At 41.3% G+C, this 20,600-nt stretch overlaps 1 protein-coding gene across 4 annotated transcripts in view; it reads left to right on the forward strand.

The window, feature by feature from the left end:
* Positions 1–20,600, forward strand: part of PLCB1 (phospholipase C beta 1) — a 408,910-nt gene that overhangs the window by 384,365 nt on the left and 3,945 nt on the right. The window contains exon 32 of one of the 4 annotated variants that reach the window (XM_074912436.1): positions 745–809. The exons of the other annotated variants lie outside the window; for them this stretch is intronic. Within the exon in view, the coding sequence (XP_074768537.1) occupies positions 745–783 (39 nt within the window). The 3' untranslated portion in view covers positions 784–809. The remainder of the gene's footprint in view (positions 1–744; positions 810–20,600) is intronic. 4 annotated transcript variants of the gene reach the window in all.

The raw sequence follows: 20,600 nt of genomic DNA on the forward strand, positions 1-20,600 counted from the left end.
GCAGCACAGCAGAGTCTTCTAAGGTAGATGGGACAGTCTGATCATCCTGCTGCTCTTTTGAACTGTCAAACAGAAGATTCAGCTCCAGAGATAAACACCAACTCGGGACGAAGGCACGTGAACAGTAGTAACAACTCCAACAGCAGTGTGTCCCACACCTTGTCCTGCTCAGGCACTCGTGCAAGACTGACTCAGAGGGAATAGGCTGTCTCGTGAAGGAGCAGCACCACCCTTGTAAGCACTTGGTGACGTCCTTGAAGGTTTTCGATCCAAACTGCACTGAGTTCATGTCATTCGGCATGGCGGCAGTCTGAGGCCTTCCTGCTGCAATGGCCAGAGGTATTTCTTCGAGCTCATACTTCAGGCGGCATGGCTCATGCTGATTTTTTTCCTTCAGAGACATGCTTCTTTCCCCCTCCCAGAAAAAAAAGTGACACTTCTTGTGATGTGTGTAAGCTGCAACTTCAACTAAACCCGCATCTCCCACGTAACACAGTTGAAATATTGTCCTCTTTTAGTATGGAGTGACAGGTTGTGATAAATAGACTGGTTTCTCTGACTAACATGTACCTAGTCAAATATTAATGAGCCGGCACACAGAAGCATGAAGTAATCTTTTGTTTTTCATTAAGTGCATAGATTAAAGAGATGTTATTTTACTGTAATGCACAGAATTATATAATTTCAGCTTAGAGTAATTGTTAATCACATCAAATTAAAATGATCCTTGGTTTTGTTTTAAAGAGCATAGAAGAACAAGAAGTAGAGGAAAAACAGAAGTAGAAATGGAATATGAGACTATAGTGAAAGTGAGTGAAACATTCCCCTTTTTGTCTAGTAATGCTAATGTTGTTTTCATTTTACATGTCAAAACTAAGTCAGGAGTGTCCACAATTTACTGCCTGGTGGTTCTTCTGAAATCTTTGAGCAGTTACAGCCCTGCTTATTATCTGCTAGTTGCATAACATATGCTGCCACTGACCATTACATCCTTTTTATACCGTGAAAGCAATTTGTGGCTTCTTCAAATCATACCCCACCCCATCGTCTCCCTGCCTGTTTTATTTATTGCTGCTTTTGCCCCACCTCAGTGCAGCGGTCAGGGGCTGTGTGTAACAGCATGATTATACAAGCTTTCTTTCCACAGCCCTTTGGGCCATCAGAATATCCTCTGTTCTCTGCTCACAGTAGCTGCAGTACTCTCAGATCAGAAAACCAGGCACTATGAAATGTCTCTCTGAAGAGGTAAAGAAGATTGATGCGGGGGGAGGATGTGGGGGTAGGAATTGAGAGCATCTGAAAGTAGAGATGTGAGATGGGGAAAGGGGTTGAAGGTAGGAATTCTGGGTATCTCTGAAGATTAAATCTACCAAGCAGATAAATTAAGGATTTGTCATCTGGGATACCAGAATATGGGATAAAGAAAGGATTAACCAGGGCATCAGAGCAGGAGAAAAATTGGGGGACAAAGAGAAAGAATTTGTGAATGTGAGTCACTAAAACAGGATTAGTAAAGCCTAAAGGGGAAGATTTAGAGGTAATAGAGTGAGTTTTTCTGGGAGGAGAAAGGGAACAGAAGACAACTGGGGAAAGGCAGGCAAAGCCTGGAAGAAAGGTGAAAGTAGATTAAAGTAAAAGAGGTTTTTTCATTGCTTTATGGAAGGGCTGATGATCAGAACATGCTGATAGAATGAAGTATTATTTCAGGTATATCTCTGCTATCAGGGACATGATTATGTATAAGCAAACTTCCTGAAACCTCCTGTATATACAGTCATGCCAGGAGGTCCTGAGCTTTCACTGTCAAGGGGGTAGCAATAAGCCGCACACCTTTGCCACTGAACCAGTGAATCCTGCTTGCTTTGTTTGTTTTTTTTTTAATATTTCACCTTCTACTGCTATCTTCTGGAATGCTTTGATATGCTTTGCTTGTCTTTGAGAGAGAACCACCACAGCTTCTCAGTGAGGCCTTGTATTTGGTAACAAAACCTGCCTTTCTGCTGCAGTTACCTGGATGCGAAGGATTTTGCTTAATTGCCAGGCAGGCAGTATTTGCTTTTCAGTGTCCTTGGACTCAACTCACACACATGTGCAGGAGTAAAAGGAGCCTTTTCAAGAGAGCTGCAGCTCCTCCTTGCTATGGAACATCCTTCTGTGGCTTTTCACCGCCCCGCACAAGGTCTTAACAGTTGTTCTGTAATTCACAGTCCTTCCTAAGGACAACCAAGGCTCGGTTTTGGGGATTATTTCTCTGCCAGTCTGTGTGGTGCCAGCACCAGGGTGGGCAGCGATGTGCCTTCAGCGGTGGTGAAGGTGCACGTTTGCTGTCAGCACTGTTCTGCTCCCTGGCCAGCATCCACGTGGTGGTTCCTTGTGCTTTCCCCCTGGGTTGTTTTATCAGCCTGTCTAGGTTTTTTTGTTTGTTGGGGGTTTTTTTAAATACCTATCATGTATGCTTCTATGCACATGTACTATCAAGAAAGAAGGAACCAACTCAGTACGTCTGATCTGTACCTTGCACAATACAGATTGGCTTCTATATTTTACTGAAAGGCAAATCCTAAGTAAGTCTGATTTATAAAGTGTGACTAGAACTTCATCTGTCAGGCTTTTTTGCTGTGAATCACCTGTCTCTGCCAACATGGACACCAACATATTTTTTATGTATCTATACATATCATTGCATGCTTATGGTTTATTTAAATGTTTTTATTGTTGCAAAATAAATGATCCTTTTTTCAAACACTTGTTAAAAATAACACAATACTGTGTTATTTAAAAATAAAACAATCTTAAATATTGTTTAGTTCTCTCATTGTGGTCAAGTTAGAGATTAAAACTGCTAGGTGGGGCCTTGATTTCATGAATGTTGTTTTCCTCTAAAAGTGTACATTTCTTAAGCAAAGTAGTTGTGACAAAAGAAAGTAGAACCCATAATTAATATGTTGGCACCTTGACAGTATTCAAAAGAGTGGCTTACTGAAGATGGCAAAACTAAATTGGCAATTGCTCATTAGGGAACTAGGATTTCTTTGTTGTTTCTGATTAAGTGTCACAAGAATATTGATTTCTCTTCCTGAGAGATGTTCTGTCTTCATTTCCTGAAAAGCAGGAGGATAGGAATAGAGCTGAGCTGCCTTGAGACAACTCAGTGAACATTTAAAAAAACAGAAGATCTTGTTTTATCTCTGTTCTCATCATACATCACTTAAATTTTAAACACTATGAGGCCAACCTCATATCACCTGCCTGGGTCAAATTAAGATATCTTGGGAGGACAGTGGGGATCTGGGAAAATCCAATTGCTCCTGCACAGTTAGACAGAAATCAGTCCTCAGACAAGAACCCCCTGTGGCATCGTGTAACCACTTACGACACCACTGGAGTTATTCTTTCCTTTGCTTTGTCCTGCTCTCAGCACTTTGCCTTGTAGACTGTGTAAAGGGAATGCTATTAGAAGAAGCTACGCAGGGTGGAATTATGATGCAGCGTACCCTATACCTGTGCATGAAAATTAGGAAACAGAATGGATTAACACCAGGTATGCAGGGAGCTCTAAACTGGTGTGAAGGAATCCATTGCCCTAAGGTTCACCTCACTCCAAAGCAAATATAAGAATGATGGGAGAAAACTTCCTTTTCTTCCACCCCTTTCTGTCCTAAGCTCTCACTGCTGCATCCACAGGGCAAGACAGTTTGAATGCTTTGACTTACCTGGGTAGGAGGAGGGCAGGCTGTGCAGGAGAGAGTCAGTTTTTCCTGCAGGACCAAAAGGAGTATCTCAGCTTTTGCCCCCATGTAAGAAACCACTGGCTTTGGGCTGAACAAAACTAATGACCTTAGAGAATATTTCTATGCAGGAGAGGCATATAATCCTTCTAAGGACTGTGTGGAAATCTAGAGTAATCACCTAAATTTACAACTTCATCCAGGCACTGTCAAATCCATTAGTGATTAAATCTAGATGATAGTGACTAGTCATCTACAGGAGGAACTTCCATTTAGTTAACAGTTATGTTTATCAACCGCAGAAACCTAAGATAAAAATTTTGAGACAGAGAAAGAGACTGCAGACTTAGAATTCTGGTCTGAACATGCAGCTCTTTTTATTGCATATGATGAAATGGCTTTTCCACTGGGATGTTTTGGCCGGGTGGGGATGACTCATGAGAGCTCTAAAATGTAGGACCTAAAAGCTACTGCTACACTTCCCTCACCCCTTAAGCTGTGGTTCAAATGAACACTGAAGTGCATGATAGAGTTTTTCAGTGGGGCTTCAGCCATGTAGGTCTTGTCTAGAACCAGGCAGGATTTTTTTCTAAACCTGGATTTTTGTAAGTCTTTTGATAGCTGTTACACACCACCAGAATTCTGTGCAGTGCAGTGTCAGCCTCCATGTCTAATTACTGTATGGCCTGTGGGAATGGTATTGCATGTGGTAGCTCACATTCTGACAGCTTTATTTTCACAAAGTATGTGTTAATTTCTGAATAAAACATATGGTGTGGAGCTCATAGGGCAAATTACTTCACAACCTGCTGATACTGAAGGTTAGTATTTCTAGAAACTGTTAGTATATACAATATCTTACCTGTGGACCTTCTTGAGATTATTTCTGTTAGTATATTTAGAAGTGCCTGTTTGGATCGGTTTTATTCTGCAGGGTGTTATATAGGTCAGTGAGAGCTCAGTGTGGTATTTCCACTCTTAAAATGCTCATTTCTGCTGAAAATTCTGCAGGTATAGTTTTCAAAGCAGAGATCAGGTTTCAGGAGCAGTATTCCTGGTAGGACTGATGGCCTTGGTGGCAATTAAATCCTTCCCTGTCCTTTTAGTAACACACCTTATACCACATAGCTTGGATGCTGCTGAAGTTGAGGTATGATAGATATACGAGCCTGTAATACTAAGTAGCATGGAAATTGTAGAAGCTCCTGGGAACGATAACTCACTGTCAGTCTTTCTCTCAGGGAATCATTGTAATTCTGAGCAGGGTCTTACGCTCTCCATGGCATAATGGAATAAATTCTGCAGTAACTTCTCCCTGATTCCATGTCAGTCTTAACATCTCCTCTTGTCCTGGAGTACCCTTCATTCCCATTTGTATTCAGACAGACACTACTGCAGCTCCCACTTGAAAATACTAATTGGTTGAAAATTAATTCAATTTTTAAAATTATTACTTAGCTTTTTTTACTTTTTAAGTGATTTCTTTTTTTAAGACTAGGGTTAATTTCTTGCAATATCAGCTGCCCTTTAATGTTTGTGACTCCTTCATAAGCAGATTTAGGTCAGTGATATAAACCATGTTTGAGATTTTACATAGGCCAGGAACCTCTCTATTGGCTGCTGCAGGAATTGATATAGTGTGAAAAGGCAATAAACCCACTCACAGGTCCTGATCTTTTATGTGAAATAGGTGTCTGTTTTCACATCCAATCACCAGTGAAGTAGAGAGAACATACTGTAAATATGAATGGTGCCTGCTAAGAAGTTGAAGTATTCTGTGCCCTGCTGTATTCCTTTTTGAAAAGTTTTCTGGGCAAGTGAGAAAGCTTCACCACCCATTCTTCCTAGTGTGACCATCTGTTATAGTTGCCCACAATGACAGTGTCCATTTTCATGTCCAATTCTGTCATTACTCTGAGACTTTCAGCAGGTCTCTCTCTTACAATAGACTGGAGATCAGAAAAAAAATAAAGATCCTTGATAAGTATCTCACCAAAGACCCTCTTTGTACCTGTCCTCCCTGAACAAACTGTGTCTTCCGTATTAATATTTCAGTAATGTGAATCTTTATACAAAATCTGTGTTTATGCCAGTGAAGTCACTATTTTGATTTACTGAAGAATAATCAGATCCCTTCCTCTTTTCCTCTGTTTTGTGAGTATATGCATGCACAAGCACACAGACCTGTCATAAGAGGATTGACAGAGTATTCACCCTTGTTTTCCTCCTATAATTATTTATTAATATTAGTAGGAGCACTTTTTGAATAAACATGCATATAATAGAGAACATTCTTAGTGTCTTTTGTAAGAGTCACATACCGAGTGCAAGATACTGACATTATGAAATCTCACAGTGGCTAGGCTGGATGTTAAAGGGGATATCTCTTTTTGTGCACAGAAGTATAAACCACTATTGTCTGAGGATAAGAAGAGGTGTATTACATATGGAAAGTTAACTGCCCAATGCTCTGCCTTTTCTTACTTAAAAGTACAATGAAGCATAGGATACAGGAAACAGTAAGGTGAAACCGCTCTGTAACTGCTGGTGTGGCATGCAGAGAAGACTGACATAGCGAGCTGCTGTGGTTTATCTGACTTATAAAGAAGCATCACTCTCAGGTGTGATCACCTCTGTCAGGCAGGCTTTTCAACACAGAACATTTCAGCTGCTTTCTTTCTAATCTCTACAGCAGGGAGACAGCATTCCTGAAATCTGTTTGAATCAGCTGAATGTTATCTTTGATTCCTCATTCATGCTACAGTCATAGAGGGATTTGGAAAAAATACCTATCAATTAATGGCTGCACTCTTTGAAATAATCCCACTTCCCATCATCGCTGCCGCAGAGGAAGGACAGCGGCTGCAGCCAGCAGCTGCAACTGATGTGGCAGTCCATGCTGTGTGCCTCTGACAGATGCCAGCATGAACCACCGATAATGGTACAAATGCCAAATTGTAGTTTCAGTGTATCAGGGAAGCAAAATACAACCAGACAAGAGAAATTCAGTTGTCCTAAGATCTATTCTGCAAAGACAGCTAGACTTAAAAGAGTGGATTGAAGCCTTCTTTGAGAGCCTAGAGCTGTGACAGCAGGAGAGAGAGAAACTAAAAGTCGTGTCTTCTCCTCATGTACAGACCAGATGTTCCTCTGCAACCAGCCTCCCTCTAACTTCTAAAAGAGTCACTAAACTATTTAAATTTCCCATCCACATTTACCTTGCAATTGTAAATGATCCTGTTGAAGCATCTTCTTAATCACCAGTCCTTCAGGTTACATATGTTCCTGTTCTTCCTTTGCATAATCACCGGAGTTCTGTTCTTTTTTGTCTGGAAACAGTCATACCATGCGATCAGAAAATGAATGCAGTGAAAATACAACACTGCAAATTAAACATGTGGATAACGGCTTGTGGCTTCAGTAGTCTGTGTTAACATGTGACAAGACAGAATAGTAAACTGAGAAAGAGTTCTCCTGTGAATTCAGTGCCCCCATTATCTTTCCTTCTTTATCCGAAGGGCTGAGGAAACCCTTTTTGTTAGCCAAGTCAGCTTGGTGCTTCGGCTTAATATTCATTGCATAATTTTAAATACAGAACGGTCTACAGTGCTGCAATTAATGAATAGCCTAAAGACTTATTATTTCAAACTAATTGATATGTAAGAAAGTTTAAATAACATAAGTGATAAGGAATTTTTAGGAATAACTTCTGTAACTAACTGAGAATAATCTTTTTGCTGTTATATAGAGTAGCAGATGACTTAATTATTCACTCTTCATTGCTTAATCTAATGTCTGTCTGTATTTCTATAGTTCTAAATACATTTCCATGAGATGGGGGAAAAATGACATTTTACAGTAATTGTTCTAAAAGAGTTTTTTGCAGGTTAATAATCTCTTTAATTTCTGATACTTGTCTACCGTCATTTGGAATACTCCCAAAATTCAAGATAAACTTCTGTTATCCTCAACAAAGATGTGTATTCTACACATATTGTAAACAGAGCTTTAAACCAAGCAACCAATGTTTTTACAGTATTCTTTTGCTTCCTCAAATAACCTGATCGTTTATGAAAGGCCTTTATTTTTCTAGTGTTCATTAAACTTATCTTCAACTAGATTGTGATCAGAATTGGCATCAGAGAATACGCTGTAAAGTTGTAAGACCTCTCAAGAACTTTTAATGCTTTTGGAAGATGTCAAGTACCAAAGTAATAATAAAACACTGATAGACCATTAAAAAGATAAGCTCTTATAATGGAAAGAGGTTTTATTCTACTGCCAATTATTATTTTTCTTAAATAAGGTTTTGCATGGTAGGAAATTTTTCCAAGATAGAAGCTACTAGTAGTGATGCACATAAATGAAATCAGATTTAAAACAAATTGGAGCTCTAAGGAGATCATCTTACACATTTTGATAGCATGCCTCTCAGTGGAAAAAAAAAGCAAAGGACTTAGTGTAGTTCCATGAGATTCATCTCAGTTCAGGCTTGACCCTCTGGTGAACTAAATGTCGATGAACTACATTAACTTCAGAAGGAGAGAAGTCAGGCACCAAATCCAGCACACACTGATGTCAGTAGGAAAGCTCACTCTTACTGTAGGCTTGAGATCTGGATGAGGCCCCAGCATGACCTCCATGTGCTGTGGCCCACTGGGATCAGTGAGGAAAGGGGATACCAAAGGAACTGATTCTCTTAAGTAGTTTTAAGCTGTAGTATCCCTTATTTTCCTGTCTCTGCTGGCTTCTAGGGAATTTGCACATCCCTTTTCCTGGCAGCAGGAAGGTCTGACCACAAAAACTCAACTATGCTATTGGCAATATCATTAAGAGAACTGGTCAAGAGGACTTTAAGATGTCCAGTTGCATGGCAAGATGAAAAGCATAGCACAGTACAGACTTAAACACTCAAGCGCTATGACATGCACATTTTCTATCACCATAGCTCACTGAGTGATTCCACTTGAGAAGAGCTGGCCTCAGGATCTGTGCTGGCTGGCTGGGCTGCACGACGATCAGGGTGGTAGTCCTTCACCCATAATAAGCATTAGGAGGGCAAAACACCTTCAGTGGTTTCCCTTCTTCGTGGAGCTCAGGTGCTTAACAGAAACCCCGAGCAGGTTGTATGCAAAGAGAGAGAAAGGTGGGCAGGTCTGGAAGCAAGAATGGCATCTGACCTTCTCTGTGGTCATTTGTTATTTCTACCTGTCTGTTGAAGCAGACTTGGATTTTAAGCAGCAACCTGGTCCTGTTTCCTAGACTCTTCCATGCTTTGAAGTTTACTTAAGTTGCTAAGACAAGACAGTTGAAAATCCTGAACCTCTGAAACTTTTGCACTTCTCCTTCGTGAGTCAGTTTACCTCCAGATCTCCACTGGGGAAGGAGTATGCCCTTTGTGCCATTTTGTGCCAGTGGTTCCTTCCTTTGACCTGGTTAGTTTGGGCCTGTGCTTATACTGTTGCTGGTACTGTAGATCCCAAACCCATCAAGATCTTCTCGTAGACTTAAGTGGACTTTGGGTGTGCCCCTGAACAGGCATGAATTCAAGCTACTCTGCACAGCAGTGGGACAGGCTTTGTGTTGTTTATCTAGCTTTATGAGGTTACCTTACATGTCAATTTTTGCATTGCAGGATGCTTGCTGAACATCATTGAAATAAAGTTTTCCGCATGGTTCATTTAGACTTGACGGGTAATTAGAGAGTTGCCTGCATTTGCAGTAGTCAGCCTTAATATGACCTTTGGAAAAAATATTTAAATAAAAAACAACTGAACTGAACTATTAATCCCTTGAATTTAATCATGAGGATGGCTCCGTTAACCTCCCATTGCATAGTACTACTTAATCCAGTAATAGCAGTACAGACAAGAAGAGGAGGTTTTTTTCCTTTTAAGTTCATTGTAGTATCGGGAAGTACAAACCTTCAGGCTATTTTTGATTGAGTTGAACCTCTGGGCGGTGCCACTCTTACATTAAGCTATAAAGTTTTTAAGAGTTGCAGTTAAAATTCCACACTGATTTTGCTTCTCAAGTAAAAAAAAAAAAAGTATGTTGTGTAATACAGCGCAAAACAAGAAGTGGTGGATATATGGATGAAATAATGGTGGAAGTAGAGAGATGTGAATATAATAGTAATATATAAACATAGAGCAGCCATAAACAATATCAGACTGTATCCTTAGTAGCGACTATACACCTCCATTTGATGTTCATTCTATAATAATGAACATATGCATCAATATATAAAATTGAATCAACTCCCAACTTTTTGTCATTGTTAAACAGCCTCAAAACCTTTGCTGACACTTGGAAGTACAATCATTTCTGGAAGACAGAAAATGAGGGACAGTAGCTCTGTCTCCATTGTTAAACTTCTGCAGGTTCTCAGTGGATTTTTTATATTGGCTTGTTATGTTAGAAAGTAATGGCTCAGTCACTAAATTGGCTCATCGTTTGGGGAGAGTCAATGCACATCTCTAATAGTAAAGAGGAAGCCACATTCATGTTGTTAACGAGTTAGGAAATATTTTGGAATAGCCTTCGTTGTTACAACAGATTACAGAACTGCAACTACTTGAAAAGATTTTCAAAGAAACTACTAAGGCTTTGATCTCTATTCAGAGCCTGCTTGCTTTTTAGTCTAAAAACATTCATTTTTAACAGGATATTAACAGAAGGACTGACTGCTCAGTCATTTTCCAAGCAGACTTTTCAGTGAGGCTCCATCCTGCAGAGGCTTTCTGATGTGAAGAGGTATAGTCAGTGCAAGGTAAACTTCAAAGTGCAGCATAAGCCTTTATTAGTGTGATTATTTTTTGAACTAATGATAGCTGACTTCTAAACCTCCATGCAGTTCCCTGACAATTATCAATGACATGGAAATTACAGTGAACATGTACCTTAAGAAACATGCTGTCTCAAGATACACAGACCTCAGTGTACGTCAGGAGCTCTTTCTACTCGAAACAGGCTTGAGAGTCTAGGCTAAGTAGGGACAGCAGAGCAGGGTGTCACAGTGAAAGGAGGTGCCAGACGTAATCATAGGATGACTCTGTTCCCTTTCCATTGAGTAGAACAGCGATGCCACTAGAGAGAGACAGAGAAATAGATTGTTTATTTGCTTTTCATTGTCATATTTGAGAGACATCTCTACTCGGAGGGAATTTTCTGTGATACCAATGGGACCTGTTAGAGTTGTCCTGCCAAGAGTCAGACACAGGCAACACGATAATTATCTATTAGCAAGGTCGATGTGAGAGACTGAAAAACACTCTGTTAAACTGTATTCAGAGTTCAGTTCGGGCAAGGATCCAAAAGCTGTGGTGCAGGTTTCACCACATTTTTTTCAGATCTGTACTTCATCAGCTCCTGAGCCCTTACACAAGAAGCCTTAAGCACCTGAAGCTTTCTTTGCTTGTCTCTCTCCTCTTTCAAAAATAGCCAGAATCTCTTGATCTGCAGGACAGAACCACTTTTAGGCAAAACACATTATACATAAAGTGGCCCTGTGGATTCCAGGGCCTCCTGGAGACATCCTGCTCGGCTGCTGTGGTGCTGCACAGCTCTGAGAGTCCAGCATTCTCCAGTTCACCCGGGATTTGAAATATTTCTGGAATATACTGTTGCTGTTATAACCTCAAGATGTCATTTAGAAGGAGTTTCCAAGGGACTGTTATGACCTCTTGAGCGGAGAAGTACAATACTGCTGGTCTTCCAAGGCCTGTGCTGTTGGACACTCAGCTGCCTGTTTACAGGGGGCCTTGGAGGCATCATTGGAAGTGGAAAAAAAATCACTTGTTAGAAGGTAATGGATGCACTGATCTTGTTTTGTTGTTTGTTTTGAAAACAGTCTCCAAAATATGGACAGCACTTTATAAAAGGACCAGTTAAGAAGCTCTTTTTAAGCTATGTCACTAGAGTTATTTACCCTGGATCCACCCCAATAAACTAAGGGCAGTATCAGATGATAGATGAGACTTCAGTGGAGTTTCTCTGGATTTATTGCATTGAAACAGAGCAGATTTTCTTTTGCTTACAGTGAAGCTAAGTTCCTCCAGTGATAATGAAAAAGAGCAGAATCTAGCCTTAAAATGCTATACATGCTCATAGAGAGGAATTTTTTTTTCCCATTCATACTAGCTCAAACTATCTTTATTCATATGCATCATGAGATGCATAGGTCATGTATTTATAATCAAAAAAACCCAACTTGACAGCTTAAGAAAGCATTTTATCCACAAAAGGAAACAATTACAAAATAGTCATCAGAAAGAAGAGTGATTCCAAGTATGCAGCTTACAAGGCACAGAGCAGGGCTTTGCATGAGAATAAACTGCTGTACTGATGAAGAAACGGGAAACAAAAGTTATTGTGAAGAAAATCCTCCCATAGAATTCAGTACAAGCTATCTCTTGAGAGAAAATGTAAGAGATCTGGAAATACTACTAATAATACAACTGCCAGTAGGAAAAGATCACCAGTTTAGCCTTTTACTGTAATGACTCAAAAGTTTTCAGCAGAGGTACAGTACAGGCATATGTATATATAATACATGTATAAACTGGGCAACACTGATGGGCATCTCATCACTCAAACATTTAGTTTTTAATTATTTCTTGGAATAGCTTTTGGTTTACCATACAAGAAGATGATATAAGTTTCTTTACAAGAGTGTTAAAATCTAGAAGCCCAGGTCCCAGGTTTCTTCATAGTCCCATTGGTTTAATTGAGGTTGCGGTTAATAAAGGTGGAGACGCAGATTGATGAAGACCCTAAGGTTACAGTCTAATGTCTTGAGACAGCAGATATTAAAGGACTCATTTATATGGGGACTTGCTGTACATTAGGGAGACATAGCAAATCACCTTTGCTTTAATAGGAAGAGACATGAAGCTGAACCATGGAAGGGGAAGTCGAAGTGGGAGTACATGACTAAAGGAAGATGACACAGGATACAGTTTCTAGACTCCTTGGCTTGTGACATGCTTTGGGCGTTTACAGTGATTTTTTCAAGCCCATCTTGGGACAATTTCTGAAGGAGAGTATCTGGACTGTGCAACGTGTTGACATGGGAAGGCAGGGGTGGCAGTAGTGGATTGGTCAAAAGCAGAGCTACAACTGAGCAAGCACGCCTGGTCTCAGGAATAGCAGGGAGACCTTGCAGGGTGGGAGGATAGGCTTGGTGTGTTAGACTGGGTGTGAAGGACTGGGGGAGCTTTTCCTGAGAGAGAAAGGGTGTGAGGTGGGGCTGGCAGAGAGAAAGTCCTGGAATTGGTGTCCCTTGTGTCTGTCACTGGTTACTGAACAGTAACCGTTATTTGAAAACGCAGTGATGGGCATGCACCGAGACTGAGATGTCCTTGTCTGAGGACAGGAATCATTAAGAGGAGCTTTCCAGTCAATGTAAAGACATTTCCTGCACCGGCTGTCATTTACCTAGTGCAGTGCTGTTCCTTGCACCATCTCTGATACTGACTGCCCTTAGGTTTTCTTTAATTCCAGCATCTTTTGAGATAAAACCTCGGCTACCTGAATAGTTTCATTTCACCCTTAGCTATTTTGTCCTTGAGTGGCTATGTTAAGCCCAAGTATTGACACGGTGGCACGTTCCTTTGTGCACTTGCTTGTAGTCAGTAGGAGAGAAAGAAAAAGAGAGTCCTTAGGTGCTCTCTGCACATGTAGAGTTCTTAACTCCTCTCCCAGGCCTAAAGAAATAGCTTCCCAAAAAACTGCATCACCCAGCTGCTTGCTTTGGGCCATTTTTCCCCATGGCAGGGGTGGGTATATCACTTTTGGAAATCTCCTGCAGAGTAATCCCGTGTCTCCTCAAACCCATCATCCTCACCTCAAGCCACCGTCTTCAGTGGGCCCCCATAACACGGTGAGTGCTGCAGAGGGACTGTGGCCATGAGGCACAAGGACAGCTAAGCCGTGGTTATTCCTTTGCCTTCCTGGCAGAAATCTGCTTAGTGGAGGGAATAACATGGTCCTTAATAAGAAACTCCTTCTGTTTCAAATTACACAAAAATTGCTGCCTATAAATCACTTGATCCCTGAGCTCTGTTCCTCAATTTCAATCTCCCCGTTATTGAGCCTCCATCTGCTTTTAACAATTCTTGCTACTCATATATCTTTTAATGCTGTATCCCTCCAGAATGGCTTTCTAATTAAGTAAGCTCTGAAAATGAAAAGCAGCAGAACAGCAGCTTGCTTGCTCTCTGTACCCTTAATCTGGGAGTCCTCTATGCGCTATTTTGGAAGCTAAAATGAGGTCGCTGACATTATGCATATTTGTTGTCTGATGCAGTCTTAAAAGCCCCAAATCCTCTATTCAAAATTATCTTTAGGCACATGGGTCAAACATTTGCAGGAAGAAAAATAAGTATTTGGGGCTTTAGCAGATTTAGAGAAACAGAGGAGGAGTGAGACAGGTCCACAAGCTCAGACCAGTATTGCTGCTGCAACATGCTTTCGCTGACCAGTGAAAACATCATTTAACAAAATCAACATTTCCAAGGACCTGCGAAAAGAAATATGGGAGCTTTGCTAAAGAGAAATATCCTGTAGAGGTTACAGTACCCCTTTTGTTACAAATTGTGTAGTGACCAGTTATTGCCTCTTGTCAAAATACATTCTGCTGAAATTGCACAGAAGAAATTAATGTCCTTGAGTTTCTCATTAGTAAAACAAAATTAACAGGTACTGTTTATGTGGAATTAAACATCATACTGCACATGGGTAGTGCCACAGTACTTACGGATACAAATTAGTATCGCATTTCAACTGGTGAATAAATACAATAGCCAAATACAAAAAAAAAAAAAAAAAAGTCATTATTTTGATATTTTGCTGCTCTCTACCTCAAGGGGAAATTCAGAATTTCTCATGTTTGGAATCAGAACTCCAAAATTGTCAAAATCTTTTTAAAAACTTGACTATGAAGAGTTTCCTGTGGGAAGTGTCAGAGATTGTTGGAGATACCAAACTGTTTAGTTCTCAGAGTACATTTTTACCTGGAGTTTTGAACCAGGTTATTTGGGTTATTTTTCATTCATAGTTCACTGCATCATTCAGGGAAAGAAAGAGTGTGATCAGGGAAGCAAAGTATTTATGAATAATGCAGCATAAGATAGATTTAAAAAGAGAGATAGAAGAAACACAAAACTCAAAAAAATGGCCTTACAGAAGAACTGCAAGTGGAATGGAAAATCTGAGACTTAAAAAAGTTTATATGGAGTCATATCAAATTTTTGCAGTGGAAAAATTTAATCAAAACAAATATGTCCATAATTAATAGTTTTGATTCAACAAAATTGCATTTTGGTGGGCTTTTTTCACCAAAGTGTGTAACTATACATAACTTTCTCAAAACATTTTTGCTTGAAGATTAATTCTTTAGATGCTTTTTAAGTAGTGACCCTGCCATTTTTGAGCTGAAAATACATTTTAAAAAAACATATGAGCTGGAATGAATCCCAGTCCATGTGGAAGTCTGCTGGTTTTGCATCAGATAACTGCCTCTGGCATGGGATCTTACATCAGGAGAATGATGCTCCGAGGTCACACCGCTGTGCAGACCACTCATGTGGTATCTCAAGCTGTATGGGGAAGGAAGAGAGGGGAAAATTGTTTGGAAAACACTTTCATTATTAACTTCCAAAACGCCACTTTGAAGGTACAACAGGAAGGAGCAGCAGTGTTCACATGAACAGCTTCAAAGGTGTTGCTGTGGCAGGAAGGGAGATGGGTTGGACATGTTTTTCCCAACCATTTCCCTTTCCCTTGGGTGGCCAAAGTGAGGGGGAGGAGGTCAGATGGAACCGGGGCTGTGCATCAGCCAGCTCCATGCCTGCCTCTTGTCTTCAAGCCATGGAGGCTGTGGGATAGAGGCAGTAGACTTTCACAAGGAGCTGACAACAGCACCAGCCCACAAAGGCATTCCTGAATTCTCTGTGTGAGTGATAGGGTCATGTTTTAGTCCGCTAGCTGTTTTTCATGCACACAGTAAGGCCTTTGCTCCTGACACCCGAGGTCCTAGATGGTGATTGCCATTTATGTTTGTGCAGATACCTACTTCCCCTGGCTTCAGATACTGCAAAACTTTTCTTAACTTTGTTCTACATCTGAAACTTTTGGTAGCTCATTATTAGATTCTTATACCTCATTAGCCCAGCTTCTTCGCTTTTCCACAGTTATCTTTAAAACAATCCTGAAATGAAAATTTAAAAATAAAAGATTCTGCAGCAGAAAAGAGGGATGTTATATATTCAGGTAGTGAGAAGAGAGAGGAGTGCAGTATTTGAAGCTTAAACTCAGGGACAAGATTATATGAAACACCATAAATGTGGAATAATAAAGGATTAAGGGGTTTAACATACTTATTTTGTTTCTTAATTTTCTAATTTTTTTTTAACCTAAACACTCCATGTGAACTTCAGCCCTCCTGGTAACTTGTGTTGGCAGCATGTTACATTTTTCATGTGATCGTTTTATTTTTGTTCTTGGTAGAAACAGAAGTTCATTAGATCACATTGCAAGTATGCAAAAGTCTACAGGGGCTTGATCGGGATAGTCTAAAACCACAATTTCTGCTTCTTTATTGATCGCAGTTACTGTTTTTAATGCACTGGTTGCTATTTTAATGCTATGTTATGCTACGTTATTTTGGCAGTTTTAATAATAACAGCTAGCTATAAATACTGTAAATAGTTTTAATAATACCACTCGTTTCCTTCTCTGAGTGCATTTTCCTTGCTTTAAGCTGATTGACCATATTAATTTTCCCCTCCCACATTCCAAGGAAGGGTTGCTGAGGCCTTTCTCTGAATGATGACCCTTTTTGGAAAGCGGTTGTAGCCAAGGATGCCGAAGAGCCCTTTGAATTGAGAGGGAATATGAGCCGATCAGCTGGGCAGCTGGCTGGCCGCCAGGAGCTCTGTCACTAAGGCACGGGCTTAGTCATGTAAAGCCCCACTCATTTTCAGTCCCTAGGGCTAGGGGCTGTGTTGATTGTAGTCAGGGTTTGAAGGATACGGTGGTGTTTGTCCGGGGCTCCAGTGTGCATGAGCCCAAGCCCCTCGGTTCCCCACACTGCCTAATGTCACTGGCTGAAGTCAAAGGGACCCCTCAGGCACAGCACCCCCGTGGAAACCCAAGTGGGGTGCGACCACCAGAGGCAGGACAGTTGCAAGCAAAGCCTCACCATCTCTACTGTTATTTTGAGCAGGACAGCTTGGTCCACAGCCTGTTCCAAGCCCGTGCTGGTTATGTCTAGTTTGATAAACGATCATATAAACAGAGTGGCAGAGAGCCCTTTCAAACCAGAGGCAGCTGAAGGCAGCACCTCCCACGCTTTCATCCCTACCTCGGCTTAATTTCTCTCCTTCTGTAATTTGGGAAATATAGTACTGATACATACCCATTTTCTAAAGCTGATGTGAGTATCAGCTGATCGTTTTTAACTAGTGCTTTTTGGTGAAAAATAAAGGGTAAGTAGATAGAAGTATACATGCAAGAGCTAGAGCTTCTGGCCACAGTCATAGCCATCAAGAGTGACTAACACATTCGTCTCCTGTCCCCAAGGACCCCGCTGCAAACAGTGATGGCTCCAAAATTTAAAGTATTAACTCATTGCCTGTAAGTAAAGGACAAGGGAGAGTGATTTACCCGAACAAGAAATAATGTTTCCAACCCCTTGTGGGATACTAAAGCCACATGGAGGTGACGTTAATATGTGTTTTTTGTTGGGGGTTAAAGAGAGGACAGGGGATCCATTAGAGGGCAGCTAGTGAGATAACAGAAGTAAGAAGGTTGTTCCATGTTAATGGGAACAGTGGTCCAGATAATGATCTGCCTGTCTAATCTTCAGTCTCATTTTCCCTGCCTTGTCTGGGTCCAAAATCCTAAAAGCAAGTGAAGGTCACCTTGTTCAGTAGCTAGAGGGCAGAGAAATCAGAGTAGATGGACTTGAGCTGGGAAGCAACCCAAGGGGACAGCATCCTGAATGCTAAGGCCACACTGGGCTGGAGTCTGGTGGGGTGCTGGTTGTGCAGAGAGGTTTTTACTTACACACACACACTGACATGGCACTTTATCATGCCATCAGCAAGCCAAATGAAAGACATACATGACTGCTGCTACTAATGGGAGGGCAGCTTGCCATTAGTGAATGAACTGTAATGTCCCTGTAAAGCCACAGAATATGGTTATCATTGTCTAACAGAAGCATGCTGAGGCTTTTAAAAGAAAAACAGCTGGGGTTTTTTGAGCCAGTTGGTTTTAAGCAGGCAACTTGTTTCTTTAACCTTGACCCACAGATGTTTGTGCCCAGGGCTGGTGGTTTAAAGAGAAACATTGCTGATGCACTGTGAGACTCTGGTGGGTTTGCAAGCCCCAGGCTCGCTGAAGAAGACTTCAGTGAGGGGTGGGCTCTGGCAGTGGGACAGCTGCGTTGCGCCCATTGTGCTCTTCACTGCAGCTGGAGTCCTGTGTGATAGCTTTTGAGGGTCAGGGAATGGGCTCAGAGGTGCTCATCTGAAGCCGAGCAAGGGTAAGGACTGATAGTGCCTTTGAAATCAAAAACAAAACTAATTTTTACACGCTGTTGCAGTTTTAATCAACCCTCCTTGTCTACTGTCTGCTCCTTCTCAACTAACTTCAACCTTCTCATGATTAGATATCTATATAGACTGTCTCTGGAGACACTGAAGAGAGGGAGGTAGCTCCAGATTCATGTCATTTCTATTAAACACTCAATTTAGGGGGGATTATCCACTGGAGGCGCTTTAGGAGGTGAATATTAGACACAGTTGCTATCTAACAACATGCTGATGGTTGTACTGGGTTCAGATAACGTTCAGTTTCTGAGGGATTTCAAGTATTTCTATTGCTCTTAAACCTAATTAAGCAAATCAAGGTTCTGAAGGAAGTTGAGAGCCAGGATACTTTCTGTGATTTTTTTGATCTTAGATGTCTCCTTCTATACCTGAGGTACCCAAAATTTACAAATTCAGTAATTCCATATATGAAAATGAGGTGGGGAAATGCAGCAGCTCATCTCTGGCTCAGACACTCCTGTATAAAGGAACTAATATCCTGATATAAAGCTTTGTTTGCTCTGGACCCTTTCCCACAGTTCCTAGATTTATAAAAAAATAGCATATGCAAAGCTGCCTCTCCCTGCAGGAACTTTAACTGGCTTTGTGGGGTGCTCAGACACTGCTGCGGATCTGCATCGGCAGCCTGGAGCCCGGCCGCAAACGATCCCCAACGAGAAAAGACAGTGGCACTTGGCCAGATTAACCCAAGGAATGTTTTGTCCCTCGTTTGGCATAAATCTCCCTCTCACTGTGATAGCATCTTTGGGTAATTATCATAATTAAAGAGAAGGACTCACCTTCCCCTCCCCGCCTCCTGTTTGTTTAGGCAGTGCGGGTGTTTAGCAGTGAATTGTAACCACAGCGCGATTGCACCATGTTGGTAGACTTTTTGCATAGAACGTGATTTTAGGATTTGCAGTCTGACCTTTGTGAGTGCCACGGTGCCATCACTCTGAAGTAGAGAGCAGTGCAGATGAAGCCTCTTCGTGGTTGAGAAGGTCACTGGGCAGCAGGAGTGGAGTCCTGGGGCTGCAGGACCCTGGTGGTGAGCCGGGTGGTGAGGGATGATCAGTGTGGTTTGTGGGTTTTTCCTGCCAACCACAGTACTGTTCCTCTGATAATATGTGTACTCTTGGCAGTGTTATCAAAATGGAGATGAAAGGAGGATCCCTTCAAAAATTATGTGTTAATGGACATAAAACCAGAAAACAAAGGAAGGTCAGGAAAACAGAAGGGTACTGCAAGGAAGAAGGGTGTTATGGTAGTGATTGTCTAACATTTACATTTAGACATTTTAGAGGCAGGGTGTATTTAATGCAACCGTTTGTGCCTCAGACTCAGTGTTTATCAGCACTGTGACACAGAGGTGGGGAACTGAGGCCAGAACAGCAGGAAAATCGCCAGAAACAAAGCAGGAAAGGATCTTTAGCAGGGGAACCAAAAAGAAACAGCTTGATCTTAGATCTTGAGGAAGAAAGGCTGCAAAATTTGTCTAATTAAGGAATGTAGAACTAGACCAGGTGAGCTAAGGACGTTGATTTGCACATCAGGAGAAAGGAGAAGAGGCCTCACAAAAATAAAGTCAGAGATGCAGGATGAAAACCAGGACAGAAGCATGGGGAATGGGATTGGAAGAGCTCAGCAGGAGGGGTCGTGGTAAAGTCACATGCTGTGGACAGGTCAAGGATGGCAAGACTAGTATAGGTCCTAACGTTCAAGTGAAAATTTGTATTACCTGTTGAGGGCCATTGCAATGGGGTGAAGGAGACGTGAAACTAGATGGGGTAGGCTCAAGCACAGAACGGAAGGATCAGAATTCACAGCACCTTTATGCATCCTGGAAAAAAATATAGCTCAAAATACGGTTGCTCAAGAAACTATTGCAAAACTGCTGCAGCTACAGTTAGCAGAATCTGACTCCCTCTTTTTAAGAAGGTGGGTGGATGGATGGATGGATGCTTGGATGGATGGAGCGGGTTTGGCTTTGGAACTCACCCCTTTTGCTTCCTGCCGTGCTCATATTGGTCATGACAAAAAAATTGGCTTTGTCTTCAGTTGAAAACTTCATGCACGTTACTGTTTTTTAAATAATGGATCATGCAGATCCTAATATGGGCACTGAAAACAAAGGCTATACAAATAAATACTGGGAAAGGACCCACAGCTTCCTGAAGACTGATAGCCAGATTTCTTTCTGCATGCCTTTTGCATCCTGTTGATGATACGACACTTTTTCCCCAGTAATGTCCAAGACACATACTGCATTAATCAG

This window comes from Athene noctua, chromosome 1 (genome assembly GCF_965140245.1).
Source record: "Athene noctua chromosome 1, bAthNoc1.hap1.1, whole genome shotgun sequence".
Lineage (NCBI taxonomy): Eukaryota > Metazoa > Chordata > Aves > Strigiformes > Strigidae > Athene > Athene noctua.